We start from the raw sequence: 23,678 nt of genomic DNA on the forward strand, positions 1-23,678 counted from the left end.
GGGGAGGGAGAGAGAAAACGGGGAATTACAGACCAGTTAGTCTAACATCGGTAGTGGGGAAACTGCTAGAGTCAGTTATTAAAGATGGGATAGCAGCACATTTGGAAAGTGGTGAAATCATTGGACAAAGTCAGCATGGATTTTCAAAAGGTAAATCATGTCTGACGAATCTTATAGAATTTTTCGAGGATGTAACTAGTAGCGTGGATAGGGGAGAACCAGTGGATGTGGTGTATCTGGACTTCCAGAAGGCTTTCGACAAGGTCCCACATAAGAGATTAGTATACAAACTTAAAGCACACGGCATTGGGGGTTCAGTATTGATGTGGATAGAGAACTGGCTGGCAAACAGGAAGCAAAGAGTAGGAGTAAACGGGTCCTTTTCACAATGGCAGGCAGTGACTAGTGGGGTACCGCAAGGCTCAGTGCTGGGACCCCAGCTATTTACAATATATATTAATGATCTGGATGAGGGAATTGAAGGCAATATCTCCAAGTTTGCGGATGACACTAAGCTGGGGGGCAGTGTTAGCTGTGAGGAGGATGCTAGGAGACTGCAAGGTGACTTGGATAGGCTGGGTGAGTGGGCAAATGTTTGGCAGATGCAGTATAATGTGGATAAATGTGAGGTTATCCATTTTGGTGGCAAAAACAGGAAAGCAGACTATTATCTAAATGGTGGCCGACTAGGAAAAGGGGAGATGCAGCGAGACCTGGGTGTCATGGTACACCAGTCATTGAAAGTGGGCATGCAGGTGCAGCAGGCAGTGAAGAAAGCGAATGGTATGTTAGCTTTCATAGCAAAAGGATTTGAGTATAGGAGCAGGGAGGTTCTACTGCAGTTGTACAGGGTCTTGGTGAGACCACACCTGGAGTATTGCGTACAGTTTTGGTCTCCAAATCTGAGGAAGGACATTATTGCCATAGAGGGAGTACAGAGAAGGTTCACCAGACTGATTCCTGGGATGTCAGGACTGTCTTATGAAGAAAGACTGGATAGACTTGGTTTATACTCTCTAGAATTTAGGAGATTGAGAGGGGATCTTATAGAAACTTACAAAATTCTTAAGGGGTTGGACAGGCTAGATGCAGGAAGATTGCTCCCGATGTTGGGGAAGTCCAGGACAAGGGGTCACAGCTTAAGGATAAGGGGGAAATCCTTTAAAACCGAGATGAGAAGAACTTTTTTTCACACAGAGAGTGGTGAATCTCTGGAACTCTCTGCCACAGAGGGTAGTCAAGGCCAGTTCATTGGCTATATTTAAGAGGGAGTTAGATGTGGCCCTTGTGGCTAAGGGGATCAGAGGGTATGGAGAGAAGGCAGGTACGGGATACTGAGTTGGATGATCAGCCATGATCATATTGAATGGCGGTGCAGGCTCGAAGGGCCGAATGGCCTACTCCTGCACCTAATTTCTATGTCTATGTTTCTATATTGAAACATAGAAAATAGGTGCAGGAGGAGGCCATTTGGCCCTTCGAGCCAGCACTGCCATTCATTGTGATCATGGCTGATCGTCCCCTATCAATAACCCGTGCCTGCCTTCTCCCCATATCCCTTGACTCCACTAGCCCCTAGAGCTCTATCTAACTCTCTCTTAAATCCATCCAGTGACTTGGCCTCCACTGCCCTCTGTGGCAGGGAATTCCACAAATTCACAACTCTCTGGGTGAAAAGGTTTTTTTCTCACCTCAGTCTTAAATGACCTCCCCTTTATTCTAAGACTGTGGCCCCTGGTTCTGGACTCGCCCAACATTGGGAAACATATTCCTGCATCTAGTTTGTCCAGTCCTTTTATAATTTTATATGTTTCTATAAGATTCCCCCCTCATCCTTCTAAACTCCAGTGAATACAAGCCTAGTCTTTTCAATCTTTCCTCATATGACAGTCCCGCCATCCCAGGGATCAATCTCGTGAACCTACGCTGCACTGCCTCAATCACAAGGATGTCCTTCCTCAAATTAGGAGACCAAAACTGTACACAATACTGCAGATGTGGTCTCACCAGAGCCCTATACAACTGCAGAAGAACCTCTTTACTCCTATACTGAAATCCTCTTGTTATGAAGAAGGGAGTACCACACGGAGATGGGCAGTACTGAGGGAGTACTGCACTGGAGGTGGGGTGGGGGCGCAATACTGAGGAGCACCACACTGGGTACATCAATCCTGAAGGAGCACTGCAGTCAAGTCAAGTTTATTCGTCACATACACATACGAGATGTTCAGTGAAATGAAAAGTGGCAATGCTCGCGGACTTTGTGCAAAAAGACAAACAAACAAACAACCAAACAAACTACAAACAAAATCACATATTCTTTTACATATTAAATATTGTGGGCGGAAGGAAAAAGGTTCAGTAAAGTTAGTCCCTGGTGAGATAGGAGTTTACAGTCCGAATGACCTCTGGGAAGAAACTCCTTCTCAACCTCTCCGTTCTCTCCGCATGGCAACGGAGGCGTTTGCCTGACCGTAGCAGCTGGAACAGTCCGTTGCAGGGGTGGAAGGGGTCCCCCATGATTTTATTGGCTCTGGAGTTGCACCTCCTGATGTATAGTTCCTGCAGGGGGGGCAAGTGAAGTTCCCATAGTGCGTTCGGCCGAACGCACTACTCCCTGCAGAGCCTTCTTGTCCTGGGCAGAGCAATTCCCAAACCAGATGGTAATATTTCCGGACAAGATGCTTTCCACAGCCGCTGAGTAGAAGCACTGGAGGATCCTCGGAGACACTCTGAATTTCCTCAATTGCCTGAGGTGGTAAAGGCGTTGCCTTGCCTTACTCACGAGTGCTGCGGCGTGTGATGTCCATGTCATATCCTCAGAGATGTGGACTCCCAGATATTTAAAACAGCTCACCCTATCCACAGTATCCCCATTTATCCTCAAAGCTGTGTACGTCCTCGGATTATGTGCCCTCCTAAAGTCCACGATCAGCTCCTTCGTTTTTTTGATGTTCAAGAGGAGGCCGTTGTCCTGACACCAGAATGCTAGATCAGCCACCTCCTCCCGGTAGGCCTTCTCATCGTTGTCCGAGATCAGGCCCACCACCACAGTGTCATCAGCAAACTTGATTATTGAGTTGGAGCTGAACCTAGCCCTGGGGCGGGGGACAATACTGAGGGTGCACCACACTAGCAGGGACAATACTGAGGGAGCATTGCACCTTTTTTTTCAATCAAAAATAAATTATTCAATTATTTACAAAAAATATATATTTACAAAACAAATACCAACACACCCACCACCATATTCAAAAATGACCAAATAATCTAAATATTAAGTATTAAATAACTGTATCCCAATCCTGGTATAGGATGCATTCAATCCCCCGCGGTGCCTAGCGGTCCCGGAAATTCCCGCTCGTTCCCGCGGGTGCACCACCCTGGGAGAGTCAATGCTGAGGGAACACTACATTTTAATTTCAAACTAGTAATTAACAATGTACAAATAATTGTTAAAATTAATAAAGTGAATTAACTTGCATAAAGTAGCAATTTCTCCTTGTAGCCAATACCCCTAATCCAGGCAGGCTAAAATATCTTAGTTTAGTTTAGAGATACATTGTTGAAATAGGCCCTTTGGCCCACCGGGTCCACGCGACCAGAGATCCCCGTACACTAGCACTATCCTACACACTAGGGAAAAATTTACAACAAAAGGCAATTAACCTACAAACCTATACGTCTTTGGAATGTGGGAAGAAGTATAACAGCCGGGGAAAACTCACATGGTCATGGGGAGAATGTACAAACTCCGTACAGACAGCATCCGTAGTCATAGAAACATAGAAAATAGATGCAGGAGTAGGCCATTCGGCCCTTCGAGCCTGCACCGCCATTCAATATGATCATGGCTGATCATCCAACTCAGTATCCTGTACCTGCCTTCTCTCCATACCCCCTGATCCCTTTAGCCACAAGGGCCACATCTAACTCCCTCTTAAATATAGCCAATGAACTGGCCTCAACAACCTTCAGTGGCAGGGAGTTCCAGAGATTCACCACTCTCTGTGTGAAAAATGTTTTTCTCATCTCGGTCCTAAAGGATTTCCCCTTTATCCTTAAACTGTGACCCCTTGTCCTGGACTTTCCCAACATCGGGAGCAATCTTCCTGCATCTAGCCTGTCCAACCCCTTAAGAATTTTGTAAGTGTCTATATGATCCCTCCTCAAACTTCTAAATTCTAGCGAGTACAAGCCAAGTCTACCCAGTCTTTCTTCATATGAAAGTCCTGACATCCCAGGAATCAGTCTGGTGAACCTTCTCTGTACTCCCTTTATGGCAAGAATGTCTTTCCTCAGATTTGGAGACAAAACTGTATGCAATACTCCAGGTGTGGTCTCACCAAGACCCTGTACAACTGCAGTAGAATCTCCCTGCTCCTATACTCAAATCCTTTTGCTATGAATGCCAACATACCATTCGCTTTCTTCACTGCCTGCTGCACCTGCATGCCTACTTTCAATGACTGGTGTACCATGACACCCAAGTCTCGTTGCATCTCCCCCTTTCCTAATCGGCCACCATCTAGGTAATAGTCTACTTTCCTGTTTTTGCCACCTTTAGTCAGGATGGAAATGGGTCTCTGGTGTTGTAAGGCTTCTGCTCCCTTATATGCTAATGCTCCTGTTAATCACCCTGTGAGACTCTTCCAAGTGAAAGTGGTTTATATAAACGTAGCTATTTGTTTTTGTTGTTGTTAAACAATACATTTATTTCTGTTCCTTTCGAATAGGGAGGAAAGGAATGCCTGGTTACCCGGGCCAACGGGGTCAACCTGGTTTTCCCGGAATTCCCGTATTGGAGAAAGGCATAAAAGGATTGCCGGGATTCCTGGGTGAACCCGGAAGCAAAGGAATGCCTGGAGCTAAGGGGCCTCCGGGCATCAGAGGCTTTCCTGGGATGGATGGTGATAAGGTGGGTGCGCCGAGAATCATTTCTATGGTGCAGGAAGGAACTGCAGATGCTTGTTTACACCGAAGGTAGACACAAAATGCAGGAGTAACCCAGTGGGACAGACAGCATCTCTGGAGAGAAGGAATGGGTGACGTTTCATCTCAACCCAAAACATCACAAGAAGGAAGTGGAAGCTTTGGGGAGTGTGTAGAAGAGATTCACCAGGGAACAGTCTGGATTGGAGAGTATTCGCTACAAATGGGTTTAGCTACAAGTTGGATTGTTTGCTGTTGGACAGAATCCCCAGGGTTCCTCACAGGATGGCACGCTGCCTCACAGCGCCAGAGACCCGGGTTCGATCCTGACTACAGGTGCTCTCCAGTGGTGGAGTTGGTACATTCTCCCTGTGTTTAAGAAGGAACTGCAGATGCTGGAAAATCGAAGGTAGACAAAAGTCCTGGAGAAACTCAGCGGGTGCAGCAGCATCTATGGAGCGAAGGAAATAGGCAACGTTTCGGGCCGAAACCCATTCTCCCTGTGGCCTGCGTGGGTAGTCTCTGGGTGCTCCGGTTTCCTCCCACACTCCAAAGAAGTACAGGGTTGTAGGTTAATTGTCTTAATTGTAGGTAAATTGTCCCTAGGGTGTAGGATCGCGCTAGTCTATGGGGTGATCACTGGTCGGTGTGGGCTCAATGGGCCAAAGGGCTTGTTTCCACGTTGTACTCTAAACTAAACTAAACTTTTCCAGAGATAGACAGAAAATGCTGGAGTAACTCTGCGGGACAGGCAGCATCTCTGGAGAGAAGGAATGGGTGACGTTACGGGTCGAGACCTTGTGGGACCTTCATATGCACAGGTTTTCTCCTCTACCTGCCTTATCCAGGCACTGACTGTGAACTGCAGGACTTTCTCGGTGCTAACTCCTCTGGCACCAATGCTGGGCACATGAGAGACTTTCTAACCTCTGCCTGTTGTTTTGCAGGGTCTTGTGGGTGTCCCAGGCTTGCCAGGATCGCTGGGAAATCGTGGAACCCCTGGATATAAAGGTGAGGGAAGTCCCACTCTACAGGGACAATAGACAATAGACAATAGGTGCAGGAGTAGGCCATTCGGCCCTTCGAGCCAGCTCTGCCATTCAATGTGATCATGGCTGATCATCCCCAATCAGTACTCCATTCCTGCCTTCTCCCCATATCCCCTGACTCTGCTATTTTTAAGAGCCCTATCTAGCTCCATTGAAAGAGCCCTATCTAGCTCCCTTGAAAGCATCCAGAGAACCTGCCTCCACCACCCTCTGAGGCAGAGAATTCCACAGACTCACCACTCTCTGTGGGGAAAAAGTGTTTCCTCGTCTCCATTCTAAATGGCTTACTGCTTATGCCCCTGTCCCAATTGGGAAACCTGAACGGAAACCTCGGGAGACTTTGCGCCCCACCCAAGGTTTCCGTGCAGTTCCCGGAGGTTTTTGTCAGTCTCCCTACCTGCTTCCACTACCTGCAACCTCCGGAAACCACCTGCAACCTCCGGGAACCGCACGGAAACCTTGGGTGGGGCGCAAAGTCTCCAGAGGTTTCCGTTCAGGTTTCCTAAGTGAGACAGGGCCATTATTCTTAAACTGGGGCCCCTGGTTCTGGACTCCCCCAACATCGGGAACATGTTTCCTGCCTCTAGCGTGTCCAAACCCTTAACAATCTTATATGTTTCAATGAGATCTCCTCTCATCCTTCTAAACTCCAGAGTGTACAAGCCCAGCTGCTCCATTCTCTCAGCATATGACAGTCCCGCCATCCCGGGAATTAACCTTGTAAACCTACGCTGCACTCCCTCAATAGCAAGAATGTCCTTCCTCAAATTAGGGGACCAAAACTGTACACAATACTCCAGGCATGGTCTCACTAGGGCTCTGTACAACTGCAGAAGTCTCTGGCCCAGGTCCCTGGGGCAGAGAGGGAGGGAGCGTGCGTCTGGTGACCGCCTCACCCTGAATGAATGAATGAATGAATGAATGAATGAATGAATGAATGAATACTTTATTGTCACATGTGACAAGTCGTATTGAAATTCTTTGTAAGAGTCGCCACATAAAGTTACAAATTATCCTGCAGCAGGTCCTCCTTTGCCCTTCACCCCCCCCCCCCCCCCCTCCCACCCCCTCCCAGCGGTCCCCCCCCCCCTGCACAATTGACTAAAACGTTGATAGATTTGATCTAAAGATGAGACTTTAGATCAACGGGAAGACTTTACTCCACGGGAAGACTCGGGACCTGGTCCCTGGGGCAAAGAGATGAAGATGAAGATGAAGATGGAGGAAGGGTGACTAACGGAGAGTGCCCTCAGGACAGTGGGAGTCTCGGCACTCTCCCACTTCACTCCAACCCCTCCCAAATCTGCTGAGGTCAGGGGACAGCTGGAAGCTGAGGGTGGTGGTGGGTGTTTCTTGATTAGTACAGATGTACACCTCGAGTATTGCGTACAATTTTGGTCTCCAAATCTGAGGAAGGACATTCTTGCCACAGAGGGAGTACAGAGAAGGTTCACCAGACTGATTCCTTGGATGTCAGGACTTTCATATGAAGAAAGAGTGGATAGACTCGGCTTGTACTTGCTAGAATTTAGGAGATTGAGGGGGGATCTTATAGAAACTTACAAAATTCTTAAGGGGTTGGACAGGCTAGATGCAGGAAGATTGTTCCCGATGTTGGGGAAGTCCAGGACAAGGGGTCACAGCTTAAGGATAGAGGGGAAATCCTTTAGGACCGAGATGAGAAAAACATTTTTCACACAGAGAGTGGTGAATCTCTGGAACTCTGCCACAGAGGGTAGTTGAGGCCAGTTCATTGGCTATATTTAAGAGGGAGTTAGATGTGGCCTTTGTGGTTAGGGGGATCAGGGGGTATGGAGAGAAGGCAGATACGGGATACTGAGTTGGATGATCAGCCATGATCATATTGAATGGCGGTGCAGGCTCGAAGGGCCGAATGGCCTACTCCTGCACCTATTTTCTATGTTTCTATGTCAAAGGTTATGGGGAGAAGGCAGGAGAATGGGGTTAGGAGGGAGAGGTGGATCAGCGATGATTGAATGGCGGAGTAGACAATGGGCCGAATGGTCTAATTCTACTCCTATCACTTATGACCTTATGTTTAAGCTTCAGTAACAGTTGTTGTGACCATCCTCCAGGTGAAGTGGGCGAAACGATGAACATGCCGGGAGTGCCTGGATACAAGGGTGAAATAGGGCCAGCAGGGGTCAAAGGTGAGTAGCCCGTTTCCTGAGGAGTTACGCGGACCGGACACACATGTCACAGGCGGGCGGGTGTACTGACACTGTGTTCCGTTACAGGCATGCCCGGTACGACAGGCCTGCCCGGAATACCCGGACAGCCCGGAGGTCCCGGCATCGAGGGGATGAAAGGGAGTCGCGGGAATCCCGGACATCCAGTCCAGCAGGGTAGGTGGCCCTGGGGCAGAGCTGAGGCGGGGGGGGGGTTAGACCTCTGGATCACCCAGTGTTGCTTACACCACTGGGTCACACAGTGCGGGGATTACACACTCCACTGGGTCACCCAGTGTGGGGGGGGGGTTATTCACTCCAGTGGGTTGGGGAAGGGTGATAGACCACTGGATCACACAGTGTGTGGGGGGAGGGGGTTAATCCCTACTGGGTCACTCAGTGTGGGGGTGGATTAATTATTGCAACACAGTGGAGACTGTTCATTGAGCCATAGAGTGATACAGCGTGGAAACAGGCCCTTCGGCCCAACTTTCGCACACCGACCAACCTGTCCTATCCATGTACCTGTCTAACTGTTTCTTACACATTGGGATAGTCCCAGCCTCAACTACCTCCTCTGGCAGCTTGTTCCATACACCCACCACCATTTGTGTGAAAAAGTTATCCCTCAGATTCCTATTAAATCTTTTCCCCTTTATCGTAAACATGTCCTCTGGTCCTCGATTCACCTACTCCGGGTAAGAGACTCTGTGCATCTACCCGATCTATTCCTCTCATGATTTTATACGCCTCTATAAAATCACCCCTGATCCACCTGCACCACAAGGAATGGAGTCCCAGCCTACTCAGCCTTTCCCTATAGCTCAGACCCTCTAGTCCTGGCAACATCCTCGTAAATCTTCTCTATACCCTTTCCAGCTTGACAACATCTTTCCTCTAACATGGTGCCCAGAACTGAACACAATACTCTAAATGCGGCCTCACCAATGTCTTACACAATTGCAACATGACCTCCCAACATCTACACTCAAAACTCTGACTGATGAAGGCCAAAGTGTCAAAGGCATTTTTGACCACCCTGTCTACCTGCGACTCCACCTTCAAGGACCCATGCACCTGTATTCCTAGATCCCTCTGGTCTACAACACTACCCAGAGCCCTACCATTCACTGAGTAGGTCCTGCCCGTGTTAGACTACCCAAAATGAAACACCTCACATTTCTCTGTATTAAATTCCGTCAATCATTCCTCAGCCCTCCTGGCCAATCGATCAAGGTCCTGCTGCAATTCTTCACAAGCATCTTCACTATCTGCAAAACCACCCACTTTTGTATCATCAGCAAACTTGCTGATCAGCAAACTGGGGTTTGTGCTGGCTCCCCAGAGAGCAATCTGATCTTCCCATTGTTCTTTTCCATATTTCCCTGTGAACCTCCAACTTCTCTCTCACGAATGCTCGTCAACTCTCCTTCAATTCTTCTCACCTTCACACCAGGGACAAGTTACTGCAGCCGATTAGCCTACCAGCTTTGGGATGTGGGCAGAAACGGGAGAAGCCGTGGACTCAACGAGAGTGTGCAAACTCCTCATAGAGGTCAGGAGTGAACCTGGGACTCTGGAGCCATGAGGCAGTACGCTCTTGCTGACTCTGTGCAGGCTGGTGAAGGCTTTGGATGTTGTGTTGACGTGGATGATGGGGACATGAGCTCACTGGTTACTCATCCACTGTCTTGCTCTACGTTCGTCCCAACCCAGGGTCAGAGTAATTCCTCCGTGCTGCCGCTGACTTACATTCTCTGCTCCGCAGGCTCTCCTGGATCCTCAGGAACTCCGGGTGACAGAGGGCCGCATGGCCCGCAAGGTTCTGCCGGTTCTGTGGGATTTCCAGGATACGGGGGATACAGAGGGGCAAAAGGTATAAGTGACTGCGTGTGACAGGACTGACATGCTGATCCGAAGATAAGGCACAAAATGCTGGAGTAACGCAGCGGGTCCGGCAGAATCTCTGGAGAAAAGGAATAGGCGATGTTTCGGGTCGAGAACTTTATTTAGACTGCGAGTCAGGGGAAAGGGAAACGAGAGATATCGATGATATGTAGCACAAACTAATGAAAGACTTGCAAAAAACAAAAATGATCAAGGTAAGGTGGAGCCCACAACGGTCCATTGTTGGCTGTAGGGTAGGTGATAGAGCCAGAGAGTAGGAGGAATCTCAGAGAGGGTGCAGCGAGAGAGGGTATTGCAGAAATCTTGTTGGAGAAAGGAGATCTTCTTCAAAGTAGGCATACCTTGAGGAGATTTCGCAGTGGAGCAGACAAAGTGTGTGGGAAGGAACTGCAGGTGCTAGTTTAAGACGAAGATACAGACAAAAAGCTGAAGTATCCCAGCGGGTTAGGCAGAATCTCATCCGGTGGAAGACCACGGAAAACCGGGAAAGACAATCAGCTGGTTGCAAAGTTAGGGAATGTGTAACTGGGAGCACAGGTCCAAAACCAGGCTACATCCCAATCTCAAATCAGCTTTACCCAGCAGGAAGTTAAATTGGTGCATGAAGCCATTGATTGCAGTTAAACCCCCTTGACCAGTGCCATCTCAAGTCAAGTCAAGAGTGTTTTATTGTCATATGTTCCGGACGCGACAATGAAATTCTTACTTGCTGCAGCACAACAGAATATGTGTATATGTAAACATTGTATATAACGGGGGCAAAAAGACAAAGTTCAATAAATAACAAATATAGTGCAAATAACAAATAATAGTCTTTTGCAGTTCAGAGCTCATAGCTTATTCATTGTGTTTAATAGCCTGATGGCTGTGGGGAAGAAGCTGTTCACACTACAGTCTTCAGGCTCCTGTACCTTCTTCCTGATGGCAGTGGTGAGACGAGTGTGTGGCCAGGATGGTGTGGGTCCTTGATGATGTTGGCTGCCTTTTTGAGGCAGCAACTACGATAGGTCCCTTCGACGGTGGGGAGGTCAAAGCCTGTGATGGACGGCCGTGGTCACAACTTTTTGTAGTCTTTTTCGCTCCTGGACGCTCAAGTTGCCGAACCAGGCCACGATGCAACCGGTCAGAATGCTCTCCACCGTGCATCTGTAGAAGTTCAGGAGAACTTCTACGACATGCCGAATCTCCGTAATCTTCTCAGGAAGTAGGGTCGCTGATGTGCCTTCTTTACAATTGCATCGGTGTGCTGGGCCCAGGGAAGATCTTCTGATATATGCACGCCCAGGAATTTGAAGTTATTGACATGGCCATATTTCCCTATAACCACTGAACAAGACTATTCAGCCTTTCCAAACACTGCCAGTTCTTCAGAGCAGGCCTGCAGCTTGCAATGTAATGTAATCTCTCTCACATGTCCATCATCTACCCACTCACCCCCACCTCCCTAATTCTCATGCTACACATAAACACAGAAAGGTCATTTGATAGTGGCCAATTAACCAAACCAAACGTCTCTGGGATGAACCTCCAGTGATTAAGTACAGAATCCACATGAAATTGGAGTCACATGTGAGAGAGAGAGGAACGGAATGAAATCAGTGCTCGTAGGGAAATACTGTTGGGTAACTGACGGGGTTGAAGGCTGATGAATAGTATGTCTGTCGATGGTATGTGCCCCAAAGAACTAACGGCAGAGCCCGGGAAATAATAGATGCTATGGTGGTCATTGTCTACCGTGCTTTAGACTCAATCAGTTCGAGGGCAGCTAATCTAACACTTTAACAGATTAGGGAGAGAGCACAGGGAAGGGTAACGGGGAACCAGTTTACCTGATATTGCGTTGGGGAAAAATGCTGGCATTCATAACCAAAGATGTGAGTAAAGAAGACTGATGGGACCAGCATGGCCTTATAAAAGGGTAATGGTGTCCTGGGTTAAACTCAGCATCCATTAGACTTTAGCGATACAGTGTGGAAACAGGCCCCTCAGCCCACTGGGTCCGCGCTGATCAGCGATCGCCCCATACACTAGCACTATCCAACACACTAGGGACAATTTACAATTTACAAAGCCCATATGCCTTTGGAGTGTAGAAGGAAACCGGTGCACCCGGAGAAAACCCACGCGGTCACAGGGAAATCTCTGTAAGGACAGCACCCGTAGTCAGGATCGAACCCAGGTCTCTGGCATTGTAAGATATCGGGGCTATGAATCCATTGATCCTGAGACATGGAGAATGAAACATCCACACAGCAGTAATACTTAATTCACCAATGGTAGATAGCAGCTAGCCAGTCACTGATCATCCCAACACAGTGGTTCAAGCGTGTAAATCTTTACATGGGATGTGTTGGTATCACAGGTTCCTAGTCATTACAGGAGATTCTATGCAGTCCTGAAATAGTGTTAAGCTGCTCTCAGCCACTCATTACACCTCTGCACCAGTCAGCAACGGAACATGGGCCAGCTTCATCGCAGATTGATGTGCAGACATGCAGTATAGGGCAGTGGAAAATGGGCACCAAAAGATGCCTCATTGTGCTGGTAAGGTCCCCAGACCAGGGGAGAGAGTCCGGGTAAAAAATATGTCATAGGAGTGACGTTGTTTTAATTCACCTCCCCACCACTCTATTACACCATTGCCCAATCAGCCTCACCATCCACCTAGAGCAACGTAATGTCCAACAATGCTGCTCCCTCAATCCTCCCCGAGCTGTCCCCCTCCCCAACCAGCCCCTCTCCCCGCCCTGTCCCCCACAGCTACAAACCTTCTACTGTCTGGGAACAGAGGCCAACTGGTTTTGGTCAGTAAGTTGAATTGTTTTAATAGCTTTTGAGTATTTTCAGTTTACACTGGGTCTGAAGTGTAAATGAATTTAATATTTGTAATGTTACATTTCTGTTGTTCCTGGGTGTTTCTTAATGTTTGTGAATGGTGAAGTCTTTGGGAGAGGCAATGATGGGGCCTCACCACCTGTCAAACCCATTGTGTGGGTGCAAGTCTCTCAAACCCCTTGGTTTGAGAGACCCAGCCGGGGCACACCAAGGACCAGGTTTGCAGGCAGTGGAAGCTCCCCAATGCTGTGAATCTGCAGGGCAGACTGTAATGACAAGCTTGCTTCAGAGAGACAGTGCAGAAACAAGAACTTCGGCCCACCGAGGCCGTGCCGACCAGCGATCCCCGCATGCTAACGTTATCCTAGGGACAGTTTAAAATGTTACCCAAGCCAATTAACCTACAAACCTGTACGTCTTTGGAGTGTGGGAGGAAAATGGAGGTCCCGGGAAAAAACCCATGGAGGTCACGGGAAGAATGTACAAACTCCGTACAGGCAGAACCTCCCTTAGCCAGGATCGAACCCGGGGTCTGGCGTTGGAAGGCAGCAACTCTACTGATGCGCCACCGTGCTGTGGCGTGGGGGTGCGGTGTTGAGCTGCAGGGTTTCTGCACACTTGTGCTTGGTGAACACTGCGTTCACATACTTTGCACGTTGACGGTGTGCGAGTCGGAGCACTGGAGCCTTGAATGCGTAAAGACTGCAGCAGGTTGGTGCATCTCCGCTGACCCATTGTGCAATTACTGATGAAACCCCAGTCCCAGACCCGAGGCCCCAGACCCAAACTTGGGACGATAAAACCCTCCAGGGTGAATCCTGGACGGGAGCTCTCCAAGAATGTCCATTTTCCATCCAATCTCCCACCCAGACTACGGGGAAAAATTCTGTGTCTCCAAAGATTGCACCTTCCTGTCTGAAACCACAGTGGGTCCAGGGCCAAGCTCCAGATCAGGCTACCCCCCCCCCCCCCCCCCCCCCCCTCCTCCTCACTGATCAGGACATTGAGCCATAAACTACACCAGGTTTAATGACGTGCAATCCTCCAGTGACCTTCAGGTTTCTGTGTAATGTTAATCAGTGTTTGTTTGGAATTCCCCAACAGGATTACGGGGCCCTGATGGTTTGCCAGGATTGAATGGGTTGAAAGGATCCAAAGGTCTCGGGGGATCGCCAGGTACTGTGAATCTTTCAGAGTTAAACAGCAAGGAGACAGGCACTTCACCCCAACTTGTCCATGCGCTGACCAAATTTCCTAGTCCCATCTTCCTGCATTTGGCCCATATGCCTTTACATTTTTCCTATACATGTACTTGACCAAGTGTCTATTGAATGTTATAATTGAACCCGCCTCTGCAGCTTCCTCTGGCAGATCATTCCATAAGCCTACCATCCCCTGTGTGAAGGTGGACAAAAAATGCTGGAGAAGCTCCGCGGGTGAGGAAACATCTATCGAGCAAAGGAATAGGTGACGTTTCGGGTCGAGATCCTTCTTCAGACTTCACCGGCCATTTGTGTGAAAAACCTGTCTCTCAGGTTCTGTTTAAATCTTTCTCCTCTCATCCTACGCATACTAGTTTCAGACTCTCCTAACCCTGGGTTAAATTCCTTATCTATGCCCCTCATTATTTTATTTACTTCATCCCCCAAAAACCTGCAGCATATCCAGTCTCTCCTTATAACTCAAGCCCTCCAGTCCTGGTGTGAAGATCCTTGTGAAACTTTTCTGCACACTTCTCAGTTTAACGATATCCATCCTATAGCTAGGTGACCATAACTGTGCGCAATATTCTAAGGTGGTCTCACCAATGCCTTGTACAGTGTAACATGAAATCCCAACCCTTGTAGTCAGTGCCCTGACAGATGAAGGAAACCATGCCACAATTTGTTAAAGAGTGTCTCTGCAGTAGGGATAAAACTATGCAGGCTCTGGGAGTTATTAGGCACACACTTCAAGAAATCCCCCCCACTGTTGGTGTTGGCATCGGTGACCTGTGCTCCTCGATACCAGGGCTGGGGTACACAAAATGGATGATTCAGCACAGGAGGCTATTCAGGTGGATCTGTCAAAGAGTTTCCCATCAGCCCAACGTCATAGTCATAGGATCATACAGGCCCTTTGGCCCAACCTGCCAATATGTCCCATCGACACTAGAAAAATAGAAACATAGAAAATAGGTGCAGGAGTAGGCCATTCGGCCCTTCGAGCCCGTCTAATCCCACCTGCTTGCGTTCAGCCTATTTCCCTCTAAACCAGTCCTATCCATGTACCTGTCTAAATGTTTCTGTCAAAGTTTGGCTTAGTTTGCCCTTGGTTGAATCTCTTGGCCAAATGTGGCTCATCCAGCAGCTCTGCACTCCCTTAGGATGATACGGGGCTGCAGTTAAACGTGAGGCCTCTGTCTCTGAACAGGCAGGAAAGGGAGGGCCATTATTACCCGCGATGGAAGGCGATGACCGTGTTATTTTGCCGACAGGTGTGCGTGGGAAAGGAGCCGAAGGCCACCCTGGGCAAGAGGGTGAGAAAGGAGAGCAAGGAGTACCCAACACCCAGCCAGGAGAGCCTGGACAACCCGGAGCGCCTGGACCCAGGGGCAACATCGGTAATGCATCTCGCTACGCCTGCGTTCAGCACCATCCCTCACCGCGACCTCTCCTGTTCAACGCTGCACGAGACTGATGTGTGATTGATAAATGCGCTGCCGTTCCTCAGTGTCTTCTCTACGGCTTGCATTAGGTTACCGCGGTGCCGTTGGCTTACGTGGACCCCCAGGACCTCCCGGACCCTTATTCCCGTCAGACAAGCAAGGGAAACCAGGTGACCCTGGACCACGGGGGTTTGACGGAGCCCAAGGTAAAGGATTTATCCCGATCTAATGTAGACAAAAATGCTGGAGAAACTCATCAGCAGGTGAGGCAGCATCTATGGAGCGAAGGAATAGGTGATGTTTCAGGTCAAGACCCTTCTTCAGACCGATCTAACGGTATTATTGACCACAGTTGGCCTGGACTCTCACTGAATGACCAGAAATGGTCAGGGAAATGTCTCATCAAAGATCACAGACCTGAAACATTCATTCTCCACAGATGCTGCCTGACCAACTGGGTGTTTCCAGCATTTTCCATCTTTATTTGTCATTGACAGAGGTCCAAATGACTGATTATATGTAGTCAGGTGTCTGACTAAGTGTCCAGACTCTGAGTGAAAAAGGATACAAAGTGCTGGAGTAACTCAGCGGGTCAGGCAGCATCCCTGGAGAATACGGATAGCAAATGTTTTGGGTCGGTACCCTTCTTCAGACTGGGTTCCAACCTGAAACATCACCTATCTATGTTCTACAGAGATGCTGCCTGATCTGCTGTGTTAGTCTAGTATTAATGATCTGGATGAGGGAATTGAAGGCAATATCTCCAAGTTTGCGGATGACACTAAGCTGGGGGGCAGTGTTAGCTGTGAGGAGGATGCTAGGAGACTGCAAGGTGACTTGCATAGGCTGGGTGAGTGGGCAAATGTTTGGCAGATGCAGTATAATGTGGATAAATGTGAGGTTATCCATTTTGGTGGCAAAAACAGGAAAGCAGACTATTATCTAAATGGTGGCCGACTAGGAAAAGGGGAGATGCAGCGAGACCTGGGTGTCATGGTACACCAGTCATTGAAAGTAGGCATGCAGGTGCAGCAGGCAGTGAAGAAAGCGAATGGTATGTTAGCTTTCATAGCAAAAGGATTTGAGTATAGGAGCAGGGAGGTTCTACTGCAGTTGTACAGGGTCTTGGTGAGACCACACCTGGAGTATTGCGTACAGTTTTGGTCTCCAAATCTGAGGAAGGACATTATTGCCATAGAGGGAGTGCAGAGAAGGTTCACCAGACTGATTCCTGGGATGTCAGGACTGTCTTATGAAGAAAGACTGGATAGACTTGGTTTATACTCTCTAGAATTTAGGAGATTGAGAGGGGATCTTATAGAAACTTATAAAATTCTTAAGGGGTTGGACAGGCTAGATGCAGGAAGATTGCTCCCGATGTTGGGGAAGTCCAGGACAAGGGGTCACAGCTTAAGGATAAGGGGGAAATCCTTTAAAACCGAGATGAGAAGAACTTTTTTCACACAGAGAGTGGTGAATCTCTGGAACTCTCTGCCACAGAGGGTAGTCGAGGCCAGTTCATTGGCTATATTTAAGAGGGAGTTAGATGTGGCCCTTGTGGCTAAGGGGATCAGAGGGTATGGAGAGAAGGCAGGTACGGGATACTGAGTTGGATGATCAGCCATGATCATATTGAATGGCGGTGCAGGCTCGAAGGGCCGAATGGCCTACTCCTGCACCTAATTTCTATGTTTCTATGTCTACTTTTTTGTGGACCAGCATCAGTAGTTTTTAGTTTCTAGGGACTTTGAGCGATCTCGATTGGTCTGGATTCTGAGTGACTGTGACCGGGCAGGGTTCTCACTCATTTATTGTGTTTGAGAAATGGTCTCATGAGGTGACTGAGCGATGAAGAGTCGGGGGCAGCACGCTGGCGCAGCGGTAGAGTTGCTGCCTTACAGCACCAGAGACTCGGGTTCGATTTTGACTACGGGTGCTGTCTGTACAGAGTTTGTGCGCTCTCCCCGTGACCGCGTGGGTTTTTCCCAGGGGCTCCGGTTTCCTCCCACACTCCAAAGGCATACAGGTTTGTATGTCAATTGGCTTCATTGTAGGTAAAGATCGTTAGACCTCATTTGGACTACGCAGTTGCAGCATGGGACCCATACACAAATAAAAACATTTCTTCCATCGAACGTGTCCAAAGACAGGCGGCTCGATTTGTTTCTAACACCTATGAGAGAGAAGCGAGTGTCACCAAACTTCTGAATTCTCTGGGGTGGAACCCTTTCCAAGACAGACGTGAAGCTCACCGTTTGACCTGTTTTTACAAAATGTTAAATGGTCAGCTCGACATAGATTATAAGACCTACACCAAACCCAAACTAATTAGGAGCAGACGAGGGCATTCGATGCAATTTGTGATCCCAGCTACAAAGACAGATGTGTACAGCAATTCGTTCTTTCCCCGCACAATTAAAGCATGGAATAATCTCCACCCTACTATAGTTACCCAACCAGATGCAACTAAATTTAAAGTAGCTCTTTCTTCCCAATAACCCTTTCTGGCTTAAGCCCTCCCTTCACCACCTCCAGTTTAAATTCCATTTGGAATATTTTGGAGGACCAAGAAACAAAGAACCAAGAAAATCGTCCTCAGTGTGTAGGATAATGTATGGTTGGCGCAGACTCGGTGGGCCAAAGGACCTATTTCTGCGCTGTATCTCTAAACTAAGCTAAACTAAACTTGACGTGACTGCGATTGGTCACAGAGCTTAAAACATGTGTGCACTGCATTGGGAATCAACGGGATCTATCTGCTGCTCAACATGGTTTCCAGTGTTGGGATCTGACGTCTCCAGATTTTGGCAGAGGGACTTGAGCACCGGGTACAGAGAGAGGCTTGGGGGTGACGTGGATGGGTTTTGAGATTGGCTAAACATGTCTTGCCTTATCACAGGTCATTCTGGCCTGCCAGGCCCCTCCGGCAGAGCTGCTTTCCCAGGGATCAGAGGTGACGAAGGAGATCCAGGAAGAGCTGGACCACTTGGGCCACGTGGACCTGCGGGAGAGGGGGGGCCTCTCGGCCTTCCTGGGATCGATGGCATTCCCGGCAACAAAGGCAAGTCCGCCGGCCTTTCCCACAGAGGTGCCGTTTCAAGAAGACGGGATGGGATCAGAAATTGGCCATTCGGCCTATTGAGATATTCGGTTTATTGAGATATTCAGAAGACTGGTGAAAGATTCACTCGGTGACTGAGACGCAAAGGCCAAGAGGGATTTCCACAATTTGCTCAGATGGAAGTCTCCCCACCGTGATCCCAAATATCTGCTTCTCATCCTGGGATCCGCTACTGGGCAGTTTGCTCCGTTTTTAATCCTCTTAATTGTCCAGAACACTTTGTGGAATAAAGAATAATTGAAGGAGCAGGGAGCTTTCAGTTGGGTGCAAGGGGCAGGGATGTCCAGTGGGGGGGGAATGGAACAGGAGTACCCTCTGATACACAGAGTGGGGATACCTGTAGGCAGGCAGGGGTATCGGTGCAGAGGTATAGGCTGGGCAAACGTGATGGCTTTATAGGACGGGTGTAGGGTGTGGATGTATTGGGAATGGGTGCCCGACCAATGTACAGGGTAGGGGTACCCAATGGGTAAATGTTGCCTAGTTGGTGCATGGGGTAAGGTACACAGTGTGTATATGGGGCATGGGAACACAGTGGGTGTATGGGGTGGGTGTACATTGCTCAATGGGTGTGCAGAGTAGGGTACATAATGGGTACATGAGGCAAGGGCACCCATACCTACAGTCCAGAACCCTTGACAAGGTGCATGGCATGGGTTTACAGGGTGCTGAGCCAATGGGTATATATGAGGCAAGGGCACCCAGTTGTTCTAGAGGATGGGAGTACAGTTGAGTGGGTGTATGGGGTGCAATACTCCACGGGTATATACAGGGCAGGGACACCCAGTGCGTGGATGGCATGAGTGTAGAGTGCCCGGTGGGTATAAAGGTGCAGTACCCAATGGGCATACATGGGGCAAGGCAACTCAGTTGGTGTACAGAGCCCAGAGGGTGTATGGGTGCAGTATGGAGCAGGGGTTCCCGGTGGATGTACGAGCTAGGGGTACCATGTTGGTGTAAGGAGTAGGGGTCCCATGTGGGTGTATAGGGCAAAGGTCCCTGGTGGGCTGGGCAGTAGGATTGTACCTCTGGTAGTATCGTGCCTTGTTGTTGCCTTACGTTAGACTGTAACCTCCCTCTGGTGCTCTGTGACTGCAGTGCGTACCATCTACAAACTGCCCTTAATTACCCAAGCAACTCCAACAAATCTGCCAACAAGGGCCAAGGTAGGAGAACACCACCACCTGTAGATAAACATCTAAGGTCTATCAGGGTCTGAAGAAGGGTCTCAACCCAAAACGTCACCTTTTCTCCTTTTCTCCAGAGATGCTGCCTGACCCGCTGATTTACTCCAGAACTTTGTGTCTATCATTATTTGAACCCTTTTGTCTGCTCCACCTCCAGCCTTGGATGCTGGGAAAATGGGACATCAATTGTCACATCGAATGGTCTATCTTTGGTGTAAACCAGCATCAGCGGTTCCTTCCTACACCACCACCTGCAGATTCCCCACTCACGCAACATCCTAACCTAGAAATATCTCCCCGGATCTTCACCCTCACTGGGTCTAAGCCCTGGGTCTCGCTCCCCAACAGCACCGTGGGAGCACCTTCATCACAAGGACTACAATGGCTCACCAGCTTCACAGGGGCAATGAGTGATGGACAATATTCCTGGCCTGTCCAAATGACACTTTTAAGTAAAAAATTGGGCTTCTGGTAGTTTGGCGGGAAGTGGACTTTGATGGGTTTTCTCTGTGTCCGATCCATATCCCATCCAGTGTTGTGACCCAACCATGTCTCCATCTGGAGTGGGGGATGACTGTCCAAGCCGACCTATTCATCCTGGAGGTGCGAGCACTGTGCTGTGTACTGACATTGTTTTTGAAACTGTTGTAACTGATCACTTCTCTGTCCATTGACAGGTCATAAAGGGGACCAGGGCATGATGGGGTTCCCTGGGGGTAAGGGCCAACCTGGAGATCCAGGAGCCACTGGTGTGAAAGGTTATATGGGACTTCCAGGTGAGTGAAGCTGCTTCTCTTCCTGCCTCGCTCCAGGTCCCCATTGGGTGCTAGGTTCTAGCGACGTCCTGGTGTACCTGAAAATAACTGCAGTAACTCAGCGGGTCAGGCAACATCTTTTGGAGAAAAGCAATAGGTGACGTTTCAGGTCCAGACCCTTCATCGGACTTGCCTCTGGCGGTGAGGGTAAAGAAGGAGGGTCTGCAGAAGGGTCTCGATCCGAAACATCACCTATTCCTTTTCTCCAGACATGCTGCCTGACCCACTGAGTTACTCCAGCTTTTTGTGTCTATCTTTTTGCGTCTACGCATTGGTGATCATTTTCCAATGTTCAATAGATTCAGGATCAGTTTCTGTGGATTGGAGGATAGCTAATGTTATCCCACTTTTCAAGATAGGGGCGAGAGAGAAAACGGGGAATTACAGACCAGTTAGCCTGACTTCGGTGGTGGGAAAGATGCTGGAGTCAATTATTAAAGAGGTAATAATGGGGCATTTGGATAGCAGTAAAAGGATTAGTCCAAGTCAACATGGATTTATGAAAGGGAAATTGTGCTTGACTAAAAACCTGGAATTTTTTGAGGACGTGATAAGTAAAATGGATGAAGGGGATGTAGTGTATCTAGACTTTCAGAAAGCCTTTGATGAGGTCCCGCACGGGAGACTGGTGACTAAAATTAGAGCACATGGTATTGGGGGTAGGGTGTTGACATGGATAGAAAATTGGTTGGCAGTTTTGACCGGAAGCAAAGAGTAGGAGTGAACGGGTCCTTTTCAGAATGGCAGGCAGTGGCGAGTGGAGTGCCGCAAGACTCGGTGTTGGGGCCGCAACTGTTTACCATATATATTAATGATTTGGAAGAGGGAATTAGGAACAACATTAGCAAGTTTGCAGATGACACAAAGCTGTGTGGCAGTGTGAACTGTGAAGAAGATGTCAGGAGGTGGCCGGGCGACCTGGACAGGTTGAGTGAGTGGGCAGATGCGTGGCAGATGCAGTATAATATAGATAAATGTGAGGTTATCCACTTTGGCGGCAAAAACAAGGGGGCAGATTATTATCTCAATGGGGTTAGGTTAGGTAAGGGGGAGGTGCAGCGAGACCTGGGTGTCCTTGTACATTGGTCACTGAAAGTTGGCGTGCAGGTACAGCAGGCAGTGAAGAAAGTGAATGGAATGTTGGCCTTCATAACATTAGTCGTCCTGCCAGTTCCATTCTCCGCATCCCTGCATCGCTTTATGGCCACCCTCCTAGCCGCCACTCTCCTAGCCGCCACTCTCCTAGCCGCCACTCTCCTAGCCTCCACTCTCCTAGCCGCCACTCTCCTAGCCTCCACTCTCCTAGCCTCCACTCTCCTAGCCGCCACTCTCCTAGCCGCCACTCTCCTAGCCGCCACTCTCCTAGCCTCCACTCTCCTAGCCGCCACTCTCCTAGCCTCCTGAGCCTCCACCCTCATTTGATCATCTGTTGCCGAACCTGCTTTGTCTTTCCCTACGTCTGTTCCCCCCCCCCCCCCCCCCCCCCCCCCCCCCCCCCGTCCCCCCCCCTCCACCCTATTTTCAATCTGAAGAAGGGTTCTGACCAGAAACATCACCCATCCTTTTTCTCCAGCGATGCTGCCTAACCCACTGAGTTACTCCAGCGCTTTGTGTGTCTCCGTTCTTGTTGGTCACAGGTTCAAAGGGATTTCCAGGTCCTCAGGGCCCAGTCGCTGTTCCTCAACCCTTGGCAGTTTCGGAAGGTCTTCGTGGGCTGCCAGGAGACCCTGGACGCCATGGATTTCCTGGAGATCCTGGTACAAAGGGACTTTATGGCGATCAAGGTGAGAATGCGATCTACCTTCTCTCCAAACTGTCAGTAACATGCGTGGCATTGAGGGAACACAGAACATGTATAAGGCAGGGCAGGCCATTCAGTCCATTGAGCCCGTTTCATCTTTCAGTGGCTCCTTGACAGCCCCAGAAGTTCTGATCCATGTCCAGAAGTCTACCAATCCCACCACAGCATATCCAAGGCCTGAGCACCCACGGCCTCTGGGGAATTCCAAAGATTTACAATTCCCGGAGGGTTGATGTTTCTTCTCTCAGTTTCAGAACGCAGGTCCTCGCTTATCTGAGATGACCCCTTCAGTACCGAGTGCATCTCGGCATCCATCCCACCACAGCATGTTGGGGGAGTCCAGAACCAGGGGTCACAGTTTAAGAATAAGGGATAGGCCGTTTAGGACTGAGATGAGGAAAACCATTTTCAGCCAGAGAGTTGTGAATTTGTGGAATTCTCTGCCACAGAAGGTAGTGGAGGCCAATTCACTGGATATATTCAAGAGAGAGTTAGATATGACTCTTGGGGCTAACGGAAGTAAGGGATATGGGGAGAAAGCAGGAACGGGGTACTGATTCTGAATGATGAGCCATGATCATATTGAATGGCGGTGCTGGCTCGAATGGTCTACTCCTGCACCTATTTTTTGTTTCCACGTTTCTAATCTTCTCACCTCCCGAACCTTGGTTGGTATCTATCAGCACCAGTCACTTCTCAGGATGTTCTGCCGATCCATCCAGTGAACCCTGAAGTGCCCCATCGACAAGGCCAGTCAGAGGCATCATCTTCTCCCCGCGCTCTCAGCAAGTCTCATGGTGTCGACGGCATATTGTACTCTCCCATTGTAGAATGCCCACCCAACAGCACAGTGGGGCTCATGGACTTGAGGACAACTCACCACAGCCGTCATAACTGCAACCAAACGTCCAGTGGACATCATCATCGTATTGCTGTTTGTGGCATCTTGCTGAACACAAAATTGGCTGTGGCAGAGACCGCAGTTTTAGATACATAGAAAATAGGTGCAGGAGTACGCCATTCGGCCCTTCGAGCCTGCACCGCCATTCAATATGATCATGGCTGATCATCCAACTCAGTATCCTGTACCTGCCTTCTCTCCATACCCCCTGATCCCTTTAGCCACAAGGGCCACATCTAACTCCCTCTTAAATATAGCCAATGAACTGGCCTCAACTACCCTCTGTGGCAGAG

At 49.0% G+C, this 23,678-nt stretch overlaps 1 protein-coding gene across 1 annotated transcript in view; it reads left to right on the forward strand.

The window, feature by feature from the left end:
• Positions 1-23,678, forward strand: part of LOC116974732 (collagen alpha-2(IV) chain-like) — a 190,606-nt gene that overhangs the window by 156,560 nt on the left and 10,368 nt on the right. Inside the window, exons 40-50 of the mRNA XM_033023447.1 lie at positions 4,737-4,918; positions 5,880-5,943; positions 8,078-8,152; positions 8,240-8,347; positions 9,939-10,046; positions 14,018-14,089; positions 15,390-15,515; positions 15,650-15,766; positions 18,460-18,621; positions 20,546-20,644; positions 22,321-22,467. Coding sequence (XP_032879338.1) covers positions 4,737-4,918; positions 5,880-5,943; positions 8,078-8,152; positions 8,240-8,347; positions 9,939-10,046; positions 14,018-14,089; positions 15,390-15,515; positions 15,650-15,766; positions 18,460-18,621; positions 20,546-20,644; positions 22,321-22,467 — 1,260 coding nt within the window. The remainder of the gene's footprint in view (positions 1-4,736; positions 4,919-5,879; positions 5,944-8,077; positions 8,153-8,239; positions 8,348-9,938; positions 10,047-14,017; positions 14,090-15,389; positions 15,516-15,649; positions 15,767-18,459; positions 18,622-20,545; positions 20,645-22,320; positions 22,468-23,678) is intronic.

Source organism: Amblyraja radiata, chromosome 6 (assembly GCF_010909765.2).
Source record: "Amblyraja radiata isolate CabotCenter1 chromosome 6, sAmbRad1.1.pri, whole genome shotgun sequence".
Classification (NCBI taxonomy): domain Eukaryota; kingdom Metazoa; phylum Chordata; class Chondrichthyes; order Rajiformes; family Rajidae; genus Amblyraja; species Amblyraja radiata.